This window comes from Mastacembelus armatus, chromosome 5 (genome assembly GCF_900324485.2).
Source record: "Mastacembelus armatus chromosome 5, fMasArm1.2, whole genome shotgun sequence".
In the NCBI taxonomy this organism is placed as follows: Eukaryota; Metazoa; Chordata; class Actinopteri; order Synbranchiformes; family Mastacembelidae; genus Mastacembelus; species Mastacembelus armatus.
Genome location: NC_046637.1, coordinates 12008838 through 12023932, shown reverse-complemented (window position 1 = coordinate 12023932; position 15095 = coordinate 12008838). Strand labels below are relative to the sequence as shown.

Here is a 15095-nt window from a genome sequence, read left to right as displayed (position 1 = left end):
AAACTTCTTGATTCAAAGTACATCTCTTCATGTTGACTGTGTTAAATCCCACTGGTAAAGTTCCCTTTCTTCTTTTATCTCAGGTGTGTCAGGTGAGTGCACAGCAGCCTGTCCAGACAGAGCTCTTGATGCGCTACCACCAGCTGCAGTCTCGCCTGGCCACCCTGAAGATAGAAAATGAAGAGGTGAGAGGTTCTGTGCAGAGCTAAGCCTCAGAAGGGGTGAATGTAGCCAGTGTCAGTGTTTCAATCCAAAATGAAGCAAGCTCGCTGCAAATCTCTTTTTGTGCTAAATGGTGGTGATACTGTATATTAGTTGTTCACTTTAGTCTTTAAAAATGTTATACTAGATAAACATATATGCAGTAAAAGCAGGTTTTATGCTAAGTTTGTTTACCTGGCTACCCAGATTTTGCAAATATTTTACTTTAGTAGATGACATTAATTTTATTTAAATTTTCCATTTGATAATCCATCCTGTCTTAATACTGTAGTATATATATGTAGCATGGTGATTAGAAGGGGGGAAAAAGCTTTTTGACAACAAAAATGAAAAGATCTTTTGCCCCAGATACGTTGTTTAAACTGCTCCTAAATTTTAATATGTTAATACATATTACAGTGTGTTAACAACATATTACAGCAACATTGATTGCTGTAATATATTTTACACATAATAATATGAGCTGATGAGTGAAATATAAAACTGACAACTACTGTTGTACTGCCTATCAGTAGATTATTGCAGTATACTTTTAGGAAACAGATGTCTTATCAGTCAAACCACCAATCAAGTTTGACCAGATGTAGCAGAACAGGAAGATACTTAAAGATGCTTATCTGCTGTTCTACATGTAGAATAGTCTATAACAGTGGTTCTCAAATGGTGTGACACTAGTGTACTGTGAAGCAAATCCAGGTGTGCCAAGGGATTTCCTATACAGATTTCAGATACAGTCTATCAATCTAGTAAAATAGGTGTATTTTATAAAATGTTGAAATATTAATTTAGAAGCATAGGACAGAAAAAAACACTTAATTTGAAATGCTGCATCTGTATTAGAAGTATCATGTTAAGACTGATTACTCATTGCTTATCAAGGGGCTGGAATTTGTTAAAGCCCTTGATATGTTTTTACTCCTCTATGGCTGTTTTTGGCTTTCTATATTTTAAACTTGAATTGGCAGCAAACACCTTGACTGGTGCCACACAAGCATGTAATAACAAACACCTGGTCCTTGGGACTGTCACCCTGCATTTACAGTCATCTTAAATCTGACACTGACCTGTATGATTATCTCTCATCCAGTTTCCTGCCTCCACTGGGGGCTGCCCCAGCAAGCTTCATCAAGCCCACTGTGGTTTATACAGACCTGTTTAAAGGTCACCCACCGGGGTGTGTATATGTGTCAGTGCCTTTCATTAATATGGAAATGCACACTCCCTTCTTGTCTGCCTCACATAGAAGAAACATAGTTAATCTTTCATGTCACGATGCATCATGCTAGGAAGCTAATTACTTTGTTGTTTACGGTGTGTCAGTCAAACTGCACTGCTAATGGCTGCAGTGGTATAATCCTAGACTGTGCTGTTTGACACTGAGAAGGAGGTACAATGTATGTATATATTAGGTATGTTTACGATCTTCATTATTGTTTTAATGTGTGCAATGTCACCTTATTAGTTTAATATGGGTTTCATATAATTATATATATATATATTGTAATTTTCATTTTTCATTCTTGTAAAAGTGATGGTTTTTACTTGTGTTTGCATGTTGCACATATCAGGTAAGGAAGACTCTTGATGCAACCATGCAAACCCTGCAGGACATGCTCACCGTGGAGGACTTTGATGTTTCAGAGGCCTTCCAGCACAGCCAATCCACAGAGTCGGTCAAATCAGCTTCCTCTGATTCGTACATGAGCAAGGCAAACATCGCTAAGAGAAGAGCCAATCAGCAAGAGACTGAGGGTTTCTACTTCACTGTGAGTTCAGAGAAATGAGGGATACAAAGGCACTGTGGCATTGAGCATGTACAGTATAACTACAAATAACCCTGCTGCAATTTGTCTTTTTGGCTTTCATCTGCAGAAATACAAGGAATATTTGAATGGCAGCAATCTCATTATCAAACTGCAGGCCAAGCATGACCTTCTGAAACAGACACTAGGAGAAGGTGAGTAGAATGTGGTGGTGATAGTTGAAGGTCAGATTTTTTAAATTTAGCAAATAAGGCAAGTAAGAGTTATCTTGTATTTGGTGGACATCGAGTGGATGTGGAGTACTATTTATAATGCTGTTTTTTCATTACTAATTTTGAGCTCTCTCCTTATTTTTTCAAATAGAATATAAAATCTGGCAAATTTACACTACCACTAAATTTGTTTTTTATTTTTACTTTTTTGAGCCTGGCTAAAAAACATCCTACATTTCATATTTTGAAGTATCTTGCCAGCATTTATTTATTGTTTTTTATTCCACATTAACCCCAGCCAAAAGGAGAAATTAGGATGTAGTGTATATCTTTACATATAATCTTGTTGCTTATTAATTAATCTCTCGATAATTATGTAGATTTTCACACTCTTGCATGGATATATGATAACATACTGTATAATCATTTTTTGTGGATTTTCAGCAGTGTGTAATTTGATTAAACCTTAAAAGAAAAAACTTTTTAGCCAACAAACTATATAAACTATTTTGTACTCCAACTCTGTTCAAGGACACAGAAATGAAAATGAGGTAACTGTTATTGCATAAAAGATGAGAAATCTATAATGAAGTTATATTTACCTTGACCTAAAGATTAAATATCCACTGGGTAGAAAAGACAGAATAACTCTAGAGGCATTGTACTTTTCTTGAAATCTATTTCTTGCCATGGTTTGTTTTTATATTCATTATATTTAATATACATTAACAGCAGCCAGAGGATTAAAAAATATAAATGTTCCATGTCATTCTGTTTCTACTTCATAGGCAGGCAAGTGGTTCTGACATAGTAGGATTGTGAATGCTGTTTTGCAGATGATGTGATCACTGAACATTTCTGACTGACTGATCAGAGTGAGGACTTAATTTGTTTGTGTACATTGAGATGTGCATTCTTATGTGCGGATATCATAAAATCATCACACTCTACGACTCAGCCCCCACAACCTCCTACTCTTGTTGCCCCTGGATACATTTTCACTTTGCAGAGCTAAGAGACAGGCCAGCCCCTTCTGGGGCTCTTGTGCTGTTTCTAGGGCGACCACTGAATGACCGCTGGCTGGCAGAGAGTCAAATGCAGTCATAGTGTTCACCCCATTGAGGCTTTCTGAAAAGATGCCCCTTTTCTCATAACACCCCTTTCCGTCCCCATCTGCCAGCCTTGTATAGTTGGCCGGCACTCAACCGTACCACTACGTTCTGTGATTGTCAAACTAACATATACTAATTCAGTCCCTCTTTTTATTTTCTCTTAGGCGAGAGGGCTGAATATGGAACAACAAGGTAAGATGTAGAGTGACAAGAGGGTGAATAAAGTAAAATCCTTCTAGTGTACCTGGATGTGGCATAGATGAGATCACAGTGTGGGAATAGGAGCCCTGTCTCAACATCTAGTTTTTTTGTTGGACAATGGAGAGTCCTAATTAAAGCACATGGTGCTCAGAGTTGTTATTTCTCATTTTAATCTGTATAAATATCTTGACTAAGAAGTGAAATGCCAAGGGCCAAAAAAGGAAGAAATATTGACAGCCATGAGTAATTGAATACATTTTGATCTATGGTATATTTCATTAAATGCAGTTGCATCTGTATTAAATTTTTTGTGTGATAATTTCCTGTAGTCATCATCACTGACACTGATAAAGTTTACTACAGCAGCTCGGCCTGAGGTTCATTGGAATAGTTTAACATTAATAGGAAATGTGCTTGTATGCTTTATTGCAGAGCTAGATAGGAAGATTGATACCACTCTCATGATGATACTCCAAATTTGAAATTTCCCCTACACCCCTGTTAGTTTAGCTTTGAATAAATATCGGAACCAGGAAGTATCAGCTGGCCTGAAAGACCTAGTAATACCACATGTCATTTAATTTCCTTATGCACAGATAAAAGAAAAATTACATTTCACACCGTTTCAGATAGTTGTTGGTAAGGTAAGCTAACCGGTTGTTGATGGTAACTTCATGCTAACATTGAAAGTGATATTGATCTTAATTCCAAAATTAACAAATTATGTTTTTGTAGGTATAAATTATTGTGGTAAAGACATGACAATAAAAACATTTTAGAAAATGTCAGACTTTTGTTATACAGTCATACCAACTGTGTTATTATTCATAATCACCATGTACCAACCGTACCAACCCCCACCGTTTCCCCAGGCCCCCCACTCTTCCCCCTAAACCCCAGAGAATGCGGAAGTCTAGACCTCGCTCCATTTTTAACCGTAAGCTGTTTAACGGCAATATGGAGGCCTTCATTCAGGTATTAGCCCATCTGTGCTCTTTGTCTCTCCATGAGCTCAGCTGTCTGCTAGCAGTCCTTAGTGGTTCTCTTGCCTTTGACCACTCTTTTACCCAAATGTTGGCTCACTCACGCGCTGACTTTCCTCTTGCTCGTTTGCCTTGTTTTCACAAGTCTTCCACTTTGAGTAAGACAGGGTCAGGTGAAAACCTATCAAACATGTTTTGAAAATGGTGTGTTTTAAAAGCATCATGCTTTTAACACTCTTACGCTTCAGACAGTGAATTTATTTGGCTTTATGTATGGCACTTGTCCAACCACTAGCCATGTTGGGCAATGCAAATAAACACATGGTCATATTCACTTTGTTCCTCAATCAAACAGGGGAAGGCAAGCAGGCAGAGTGTGCTCCAACAGCAGTGGAGATTAGTATCACTAAACAGCAGAGCCTAAATGATTAGTTGGCAGGCAAAATAATCTACAGATATTTTGATAAACAGTTAATCATTACAAACACTCTTTGTGTCAGAATCTTTTTTTTTTTTTGGGTCTTATAATAATTTGAATATCTTTAGCTTCTAGGTCATAATGTCTAGAGCTTCAGCTCTAGGGAACTGTGCATATACAGTATAGTATCTCTTTTTTTTTAACATTACACAGATCATATGATTATTAATTCATCAAGAATGCAATGGGCTGATTAATTAATCATGAAAATGACTGCCAGTTGCAACCCTAGACTCCAGCCTGAATTTAGAGTTTTAGTGAAACAGTCCTTTCTGGGTGAAAAAATGCTGTAAGCAGCTGCTCTGTTTAGCTCCCTTCCTCCTACATACATTGAGCTATGTCGTCCTGTCTGACACTCCACAAGGCACTGATGCTTTGGCTATTCTCTCAGGGCAGGCCTCCTCTTTTTCTCCCTCTGTACAATCTGTCTCTCTCACTAACCTGTTGTGGTTGTTGTTGCCTCTCTTCCTCTGTCTACGTGCCTTACTGCTCTCTGCCCAGGGGAAGACGGAATGTCCGTGCCAGGAGTCAGGTACTCTGTCTTATAGCAGGGCGGGATCATCATCGCACTGTTTTCAATATGCTAACAAACATTTCTGTACCTGTCCTGTTGGGATTCCTGATGTGTGAAAATTTTGTAGATATAGCAGTATAGATGATGGTGCAACACTAACACAATTTGTTGTGCTTGTTTTTGTTTTATATGCTTAATTTCAGTTATTTAATAATAATTGATTTGATGATTAACAATTAATTTAAGGGACTAGCTTTGTAAGCTTCAGATGATAACACTCTGTTGGCATGAATTTCTTTGCTATTATTTCCTGCTTATTCGCTTAGGATGATAATCATTTAATCCTTTCTGGTACTGCAGGACTCAGGGCAGCCTATACCAGTGGTGGTTGAGAGCTGCATTCGATACATCAATTTGTATGGTAGGTTCCTGTTGTGCTATGTTGTTTTTAAACAAATTTGCAGTTTGCACACATTTACAAGTACATGCACTTTTGCACACCTCATCTCTCCCTCTTTATGTGTAATTCACTGTTTTCTGTTGACTGGAACAGTGTACTGGAACAGTGTACTGGAACAGGTTTATCGATTTCTCAGTCCTAAACATTAATTTAAGAAAGCACAGTGTCCTCCATATCTTTTCAATATCTGTCCTCACCTAAAATAAGTCTTCAGAATAATTACCATCTTCGAAGATGCAAAGCAAAGTCTTACTAATTGATTTTTCAATTAGTCCTATTTCATTTACATATGGTAGTGTTATCTGGGGGCTCTGTAAACATGCACATGGCTCATTACAGAGCAGTGTGAGTCTTTCTGTAAGTTTATACTGTAACATGACTGCCATATGGTATGGGAAACTCCAAATGTGGCACAAGGTGAGAAGTTACATTATGACAATATTCTTGTAGAATACGGAAATTATTTGGTACAGTCCTACATTAAAAACATATTGTCTCTGCAAAAGAGACATAAATAACTACACTGTGGTGCAGAACTACAACAGAACTAAAAGAACAGCATGGTTCAATAGTCTCTGAGAAGAAAACAACTATTGCCTCTCTGCAGATAATTGCTGTCATGCTAAAGAATCTCTTAAAATTTAGTTCTTAACAATGATAAAAATATGTTTGTGAATATTCCCTTAGTCAAGTAATACAATAACAACCAAAAATCCTCTAGAAGTGTACAGTGAGACATCTTTCACTCTTTGCAGTTGCAAACTGCTGTAGTTTTTAGCTTTTAAATGTAGTCTCACACAGGTTGCTGAAACACTTACATTCACACATACAAAATCAGGCCTGCCTTCGTATTTCATTGATTTGTGTTTATGTGCTTCATTATTCTCTAAATGTGTTAGCTTTCCATATACAGTATTATGGGTATTTTTTTGTTTTGTCCTCTTTCAATTCAGTATGGTCCGGTGCATGCTCATTTTGTAAATGTACACAGAAAGCCTTGTTTATGTGGCATCTTCAGTTGTAGCTTTTTATTCCTATTGTACACTAATGACGCTGTCTGTCTGTAGGCCTTCAGCAGCAAGGTATATTTCGGGTTCCAGGCTCTCAGGTCGAAGTCAACGATATTAAAAATGCATTTGAAAGAGGTTAGTCTCAGTGTGCTTGGCCGTCTTCCCTTGATTGATTTTAAATTGCATTTTGTCCACCTCAAAAGCCGCTGTCTCTCCCACAGGCCTCTAAAGTGCAAATAAAGATTATGTCTGTCACATGTAACACTATAATGCACATGTGCTGTAAACCATTTCAGGTTGCATAATACATTAGTTTGCAGAGTTATATATTATATATAATTAATGAGGAAACACTTCTAATGTTTCTATTATTCTTTTAACTTAAAATATGCATAAAAAATTGCATTAGCTCCATGAACATTGATAGTAGTGAATGATTAATGAATGGATATGTGCATGTTATGTATATAGGTGAGGATCCGCTGGTAGATGATCAGACTGATCATGACATCAACTCTGTGGCGGGTGTTCTTAAGCTCTATTTTAGGGGACTGGAAAACGCTTTGTTCCCTAAAGAACGTTTTCTCGACCTTATATCCACTACCAGTGAGTTCCCAATATCAAAAGATTATTTAGTGTTAGTTTCTGCAAGTATTTCTCTAATTCTGTTTTTCTTTGTTTCATTTTTAGAGCTTGATTCAGGTGCAGAAAGAGCTCATCACCTTCAGCAGATAATTGTCACTCTTCAGCGGCCTGTGATTATTGTCATGAGATACCTGTTTGCATTTTTAAATCAGTAAGTCTTGTCCGAACAAACTTCAAATGTGTGACGCTGATATAACGATATTCACTGCCTCTGTCTTTCCAGTCTTTCCCAGTACAGTGATGAGAATATGATGGACCCCTACAACCTGGCGATTTGCTTTGGCCCCACACTGATGCCTATACCAGATGACCAGGATCCTGTGGCCTGCCAGGCACATGTTAATGAGGTCATTAAGACTATTATCATTCACCATGAGATCATCTTCCCAACCCAGCGTGAATTGGAGGGACCTGTGTATGAGAAGTGCATGGCTGGAGGGGAAGAGTACTGGTACGTACAGGGCAATGTGCCCAACGTGCCAGTATGTAGTTTTTATATTATTTTTGTTGCTTTTATAATGTTAACCACATTAAGTATTTACTTCGATCTTAGAAAGACTTATTCATAGGATTTCCTTTATGGATTTGTCGATTGGATTTAAAATCCAATATAAGGTTGTCATTCTATATTTGTAATTAACCTAGACATCATATACTGTCTTAAATTGTTCATACAGTTAAATAGTTGCTGGTTGCTGTAATCATTTGTACTGACCACACTGGCTGGAGAGATTCCTTCTTAACAATGGACAAAGGACAAAACTGAGACACAAAACAAAACAGCAATTTGTCTGTTTAACCCAATTATGACCAGAGGTGGCTAAAGTACTCACATTTTATACTTAAGTTGAAGTACAGGTACTTGTGTAAAAAAGACTGGTAAAAGTAGAAGAACTAACTCAAGAAAAAGTAAGAAAGTACAGGGTCTCAAATGTACTTAAGTAAAAAAGTAAAAAGTAAAAATGTTTTTTGCGGTCAGTGATACACAATACATCTTTTGATAACTCCACAAAACTAAAAAAGTTAGATACACAAAAAAGGAAATTCTTCTTCTTTTATTAACAACCTGCAGAGTGCTGATACAGGGAACAAAACACAGTGTATTCACCATGAATCATTCTTGGGGCCGACAACTTTCAACAGTTCTTTTAAATACAGCCATGAATGGGGAATGTCTTATTTTTCCAAATCTGCTGCATCGTTGTCAGACATCGTTGTCGTTGTCAGACATCGTTGCAAAACTCCCTGGATCCCTTTCTTCCCCCATGTTACACTGCAAGTTTTCTTTCTGTCATAACCTCTAGTTAGTCACGTCTTTTATGTTGTGTCATTATCCGCAGATCTTGAAAAAGTAACAAACCTGTTTTGATAATGTAAGGAGTACAAAGTACAGATATTGGTGTTTAAATGTAGGGAGTAAAAGTAAAAAGTCGTCAGAAAAATAAATACTCAAGTAAAGTACAGATACCTGAAAAAAATACATAAGTACAGTAACTAAGTATTTGTATTTCGTTACTTCCCATCTCTGATTATGGCTTTAACAATAAATAATGTGTATGTTTTTTTATGTGTAACATGAAAATGCACAAAATATTTTCTAGCTATTGTTATATTCTTTTTAATTTATTTTAACTGTTTGACTCCACTTTTCTTCATTTAGTGAAAGCCCCCACAGTGAGCCAGGGGCTCTTGATGAGGTAGACAATGGTACCGGACCTAACACTAGTGATGAAGGTGAATAAAACCAAGCAAGTCCGCTGTGTGGACTGCAACAGTTATAAGAGCTGAAATATGGATATACTCAGATTTCTTAAACTGTCTTTTATCACACATGTTTTGCAGACTTGGAGCAGATTGAGGCCATAGCAAAGTTTGACTATGTGGGCCGAAGTCCGAGAGAACTTTCCTTTAAGAAGGGAGCCTCTCTGCTGCTCCACCTACGAGCATCTGAGGACTGGTGGGAAGGCCGGCATAATGGTGTGGATGGACTGATCCCACATCAGTACATTGTGGTGCAAGACATGTAAGTAAGATGCTTTAATTGTGTAAAGTTCACAAAAAGATAACCACAAACCACAAACTTTTTTTATCGCACGCACACCTTATTTCTGTATAAAACTGCAACAGGATTGAGCCCGTCAAGAGGTCATTACTTTCATTCTGCTACACAACATAAAGAATTACTTTGTGCCTCGTCAGTATTTGTGTTGCCACAATACATTTTTCTGTTCTTGCCCATAAACTGTGTGTGCTTGGTCTTACAAAACCTGTACCTTCTTAAGGATCAGTATGAATAAATTGTTCCAGTTTTCCTGTATATTTTTTTCATTTTCTTCTTCATTTCATTGCAACATGAATAAAACAAGTGCCCTTCTCAGTAATTAGCTCTAAGGCAGAGTATTTTTTTCAAACTGGACAAGCCCTTAATTTCTGCTCCAGCTTCCTTAATAGCCTCTTCATCACAGGGCAGAGAACAAAATGTAAGAAAAATTAAACAGGAATGTGATTGTTAAGTGTTCTTTAATCTCTGCTTGTCTATACCAGGGATGATGCATTCTCTGATAACCTTCAGAGAACTGATAGTGAAGCCAGCAGCGGGCTGCACCACGATGACAGAGCCCCATCCAGAAATGAACGCCAATCTCCATGTGAACACACACCTGAGCACCGCTTTGGAGCAGCATTGGGAAGGTAGAGTTAGTTAAACTAGTGGAAGGCCACAGAATAAGTATTCAGTCAAGAAATTCAAACCAATGAATCTTTTTTATCACTTTTTTTTTAGGGTGAGAGTGAGATCAGATGGAGCTACAGTTCCACGCCACAGGAACGGTGCTGACAGTCACAGCCCCACCAGAGCTGCCGACCAGCTTCCTAGGGTTATGCCTCGGCCATGCAGTCCACACAAAATAGCTGTTAGCAGGGGTCCGACAGAGAGTCCAGAGAAACGCCGTCTCACCACATTTGGCAGTGCTGGCTGCGTTAACCTTCCTGACAGACAGGCCTTTGTTGACAGCCACTTGCAACGATCTTCGCCCAGCAGTATTCGGCATGCAAGTTTAGGGGACCACAAAGCCCTTGAGGCTGAGGCACTAGCTGAGGTGAGTGTTGTCTGCAAAATAAAAGCTTGACTGGTTTAGCCATCTCATGTTTAGTCAAGTGTGTGGATTTGTTTTCAGAATTGGTTTTTAATTCTCCTTACCTGAAGGTGTGACGTCTAAACATCAGTCTATTTTTACTTCTGCTTATGTTTGTTAGGACATAGAAAAAACAATGAACACAGCGCTCCATGAGTTGCGGGAGCTGGAACGTCAAAATGTAGCCAAGCATGCCCCTGATGTTGTTCTGGACACACTGGAGCCCCTCAAACACCCCAGTGGAACCCAGGATGCCGTTGGGAGTCCGCTCCACACCATTGTGATTCGGGATCCAGATGCGGCCCAGCGGCGTAGCAGCAGCAGCTCCTCCTCCGAGACTATGACCACTTTTAAACCTGCTCTCTCAGCACGTAGACCAAGTGCTCCTCTAAGACCCCCACCTGTCAGGCCTGTCCGACCTGCACCTGTGATTGGACAGGGTCAAGGACCACACCGTTCCAGCAGCTCTAGTTCCTCTGGTCTGGGCAGCCCAGGGATCACCCCACCTGACCGGGTTTTCCCCAAAGCTCCCTCCCCATCGCCATCCACCTCCTCCTCCTCCTCAGATAAACAAGGTAACATGTAGCTCCCGTCAGTCACAAGTCAAATGGTTGAAGAACACTGTGGATACAATGTGATTTGTGAATACCATCACGTCCCTACACCTCTTTTTGACAGCACAACAAACATTGACACATGATCTGTTTGCTGATTATTTACCACTAGTCAATGTACAAAAGCAGGATATAAATCTATGAGAATTATTCTAAAGTATGCTGCCATACTGTACAACCATGCTGGACAAAAGAGGGATGCACTGAAATATACTGAATTCTGACAATATAACATTTCATTTTAAAAAATGTTATTCGGTTACAAAGATGCTGTGAGCTTCTACTGTCTGGTTTCCTGTTCCATTATGAGGAAACCCTTAAGTGAATATTTTACCACTAAACATGTAGACATCCAGTCTCTGCTGGTGGTCCATATAGTCTGTTATAATTACAATTCCTTGGGTACTATTTACATTTACAGAAATTTTTTCTCAAAGAGCCAGTCCCGGTGTCAAAATATAGGCAGATTACTGGTGAATGTCGAAACCCCAGTTCCAGTTCTTCTAATGATTGTTAGATACTGGCATCAAAAAAAAAAAAAAAAAGAAATGAAATGTGAAGTGACTTGTGGTCAAGTGTGGTGACCCATATTTGGAATTTGTGCTCTGCATTTAACCCATCCAAAGTATACACACACACACACACACAGCAGTGAACATACACGTGAACACACACCCGGAGCTGCTGCGGCACCCGGAGAGCTGGGGGTTTGGTGAACAAGGGTCTCATCTTAATTGTGATATTGGGGGTGGAGACAGCACTGGCTATTCACACCACCCACCGACAATTCCTGCCGGTCCGGAAACCCACAACTTTTTGGTTACAAGTCCAACTCTCTATCCATTGGACCATGACTGCCCAAAGGAGATCACAAAACACAACTGTATGAAAGCCACTACCTGCAGCATTTGAAAAGATCTCACATTAGCAGCCTTGAGTTTACTCAAAAAAGGAAAGAGCAGTGCTCGTAGCTATACTACAGAGGTTACTGAGATTACTGAGATTAGATTTTTCAGTGGGGTTTACAAATTTGTCTATAAATTAAAATGTGTATGAACCAAATTGTCTAAAAGATGCTTTAATTATATACAAATTCTAGACATATTGACTTCAAACAAAATTGAGATAATTTAATAGAATTATATCCATATCCATAATTGTGTAATTATATAATATTTAAAAAATCTGTAAAATGTCAAAGTACAACACGGGGCAAAAGAGTTGAAAAAAAATAACAGCCCTGATGAAACTTGCTGGAGCACAGTTAATTGGTTGCCACTGGCTTGGAACTGTAGCACAAAGACGACTCGGTGGCTCCCAATGGCTTTGTCATCGCAGTTAGCATTGCTGCATCAATCTGGCCACTTTGCAGCCATTGTAACTGACAGTAGGTGGCTAGAATTCATACAAACCCATTGTGACTTTGGTCAGTACCAGGAAATCATTTCTAAAGATACTAGAGTCTGATAACAAGAGAAAAGACAAAAAAAAAATCAGCCAAAATTATTTTCCTTTTCCTTCAGTCAGTAATTTAGGAGTAAATTGCTGGATAGCAGATTAGACTAAGCTGCACTGACACACTGAAAATTATCATGGAAGTTATAGACATGCTACCATTGTATCTAACACATGCAAATAAAAATGAAAAACAGCAAAAACATCTCATAATACTGTCATCTCTCTTTATATATAAGGTTTAGCTGTGTTACCTCAACAAACAAGTGAAACTTTCTCCTACAATTCAATTAACTAATGCACTTATAAACGCTACAGGGAACTGTGCTGCATTTGTAGGTTCTGTGTTTTCATTTTGATAAAGTCATAATAGAAACATGATAGAGCACATCTGTATCATTGAAGCTTACATAGTGTCTAGATTGCACATGGTCAGCTGAGGCCATGTGGGTGTTTAGATGAACTTGTTTACTGTTGGTGATGCTTGTCTGTCTTATGAAGATATATCTTTAAAGTGTAATAGGTACAATGGAATGAATATATACATACTTGGATACTTGTATAAATAACATTGTACAATAGGAACAAGAATATATTATCATCTCTGGCGTGTGTAGATTTTTGTAATTCTTATCCTTGCACAAACATTAACAAAACAATAAATGAATGAAACCTCACAAAAAGTTCTCATTTTGTTTTATATGTCTTGTGATGGGAAATGTGATGGCGGTGAATCGAGGTGACTGAAGATGAATAGTGGTGATTGAATATGCACCCATCATTGTGTATGCAAAGAGTACGGTGACTCAGAAATACTCTATACTCTTTATGAAGCTTTAGTGTGTTTGTTATACTGACCCTCTGTGGTGAAAAGTTGCTTGTACATGTATCATCTGTCACAGCCCTAGTTCAGCACAGCTTAGTGTAGGAACATGCACTGGCTAGAGTTGTTGTGCAGTACCACCTACTGGTCAGCATGGAAATTTAGCCACATCATGCTTTAAAAACAGTAATTGTAGCAGCAGTGTAACAACTTAAGAAAGTGCCGGGATAAAATACAGCATAAACTACAAGAGCGCTCTCAGTGCAGATTAGTCTCGCTTTTGGATTAACATCCAGTCAGTCATATCCAGTGGCGCAAAATCTCTTTATTTGTTCTTTTGATGATGGTATTGACAGCAGCAACCTGTCACTCGATTAAGATACAGCAACTGTGACATAATAGTGCTATTAATATATTGAATGGCTAACATTATTACGTGCTCATACCAATAAAACAATGTAAAAATGCCCAATACAGTTCTACATTAAAGATCATATGAGTAATAAATTATTGTATAGAACAATAATTTATTATACCTAGCGTCATTTTCACCTAGCGTTAATTTTCCTGCCCTCTTTGAGTACCATTGTACTGCTTCAGCTGCTCATGGTGGATCTTAGTACATACAGAGAAAGTTTAACTATTTCAAAACAAAACAAAAATTACATTTTGTACTTGTCTCTAGACTTACTGATAACTCCTTGAAACATTTGACAGATGACATGGAACCCCAACTGAATTGGTTTTTTTGTTTGGTTGTTAGTTTTGTTTTTTTGTAAAAAGGTGAAATTTCACAAGTCATGGTTATGTGAGAGATGCTTTATACAACATCATGATAAGGTCGACAGAACACTGGAGCCCCATGGTACTGTACAACACAGGGTTAGAAATGATGTAGGTTGCATAACAAAAAAGGCCATAACAAAAAAGTTTGAAAATCACTGGCCTAATCTTTAGTTTTAATATGTCTAACACATTTTTTATGTAGAATAGAATTAGCACTAAAAACATACTATACTGAAGTACCTGCTTGAGCAAGTGGGCTCAATTAATTACCACCACTGCTGTATTCTTTATACTTCTGTAATTTTAGGTTTAAAATATGGTTCAAATGCTGCTGGTGGATTTTTCCTTGCATATTAACCTAATTTAGGATTGTTAATGTTGTGGAAATACAACATATACAATGTGTTCAGAGCACATCAGCCACTGCTCTTCAAGCAGGTTCATGCATACATTGATTTTGCATCTGCAAGTCTCACGTGTTGTCGTCAATCCTCGCCCCATAATGAGACTCAAACACAAATCCTGAAATGAAAGAATGGATTATTGATTGGTATTTATTTTCACATGGTTTCAATTTTTAGAAAGAATGTAAAATATGTAAATAAATGTTAGCCTATAAAATAGACACATACCCTCTTTACACCTTCAAAAACATAAATTGTCTTTTTCATGTTTTGTTTTTC

The 15095-nt window shown here is 38.0% G+C and overlaps 1 protein-coding gene across 2 annotated transcripts in view; it reads left to right on the top strand.

Annotated features, from left to right (window-relative positions):
• Positions 1–11897, top strand: part of LOC113130964 (SLIT-ROBO Rho GTPase-activating protein 3-like) — a 28636-nt gene extending 16739 nt beyond the window's left edge. Inside the window, exons 8-22 of one of the 2 annotated variants that reach the window (XM_026307977.1) lie at positions 84–185; positions 1791–1988; positions 2095–2179; positions 3474–3501; positions 5473–5503; positions 5846–5906; positions 7013–7090; positions 7427–7561; positions 7646–7751; positions 7824–8051; positions 9261–9334; positions 9443–9623; positions 10145–10291; positions 10383–10698; positions 10856–11897. In XM_026307977.1, coding sequence (XP_026163762.1) covers positions 84–185; positions 1791–1988; positions 2095–2179; positions 3474–3501; positions 5473–5503; positions 5846–5906; positions 7013–7090; positions 7427–7561; positions 7646–7751; positions 7824–8051; positions 9261–9334; positions 9443–9623; positions 10145–10291; positions 10383–10698; positions 10856–11320 — 2235 coding nt within the window. In that variant the 3' untranslated portion in view covers positions 11321–11897. Of the gene's footprint in view, positions 1–83; positions 186–1790; positions 1989–2094; positions 2180–3473; positions 3502–4382; positions 4486–5472; positions 5504–5845; positions 5907–7012; positions 7091–7426; positions 7562–7645; positions 7752–7823; positions 8052–9260; positions 9335–9442; positions 9624–10144; positions 10292–10382; positions 10699–10855 lie in introns of both variants that reach the window. The other variant, XM_026307976.1, reaches the window with a different exon arrangement.
• The last annotated feature ends 3198 nt before the right edge of the window (positions 11898–15095 follow it).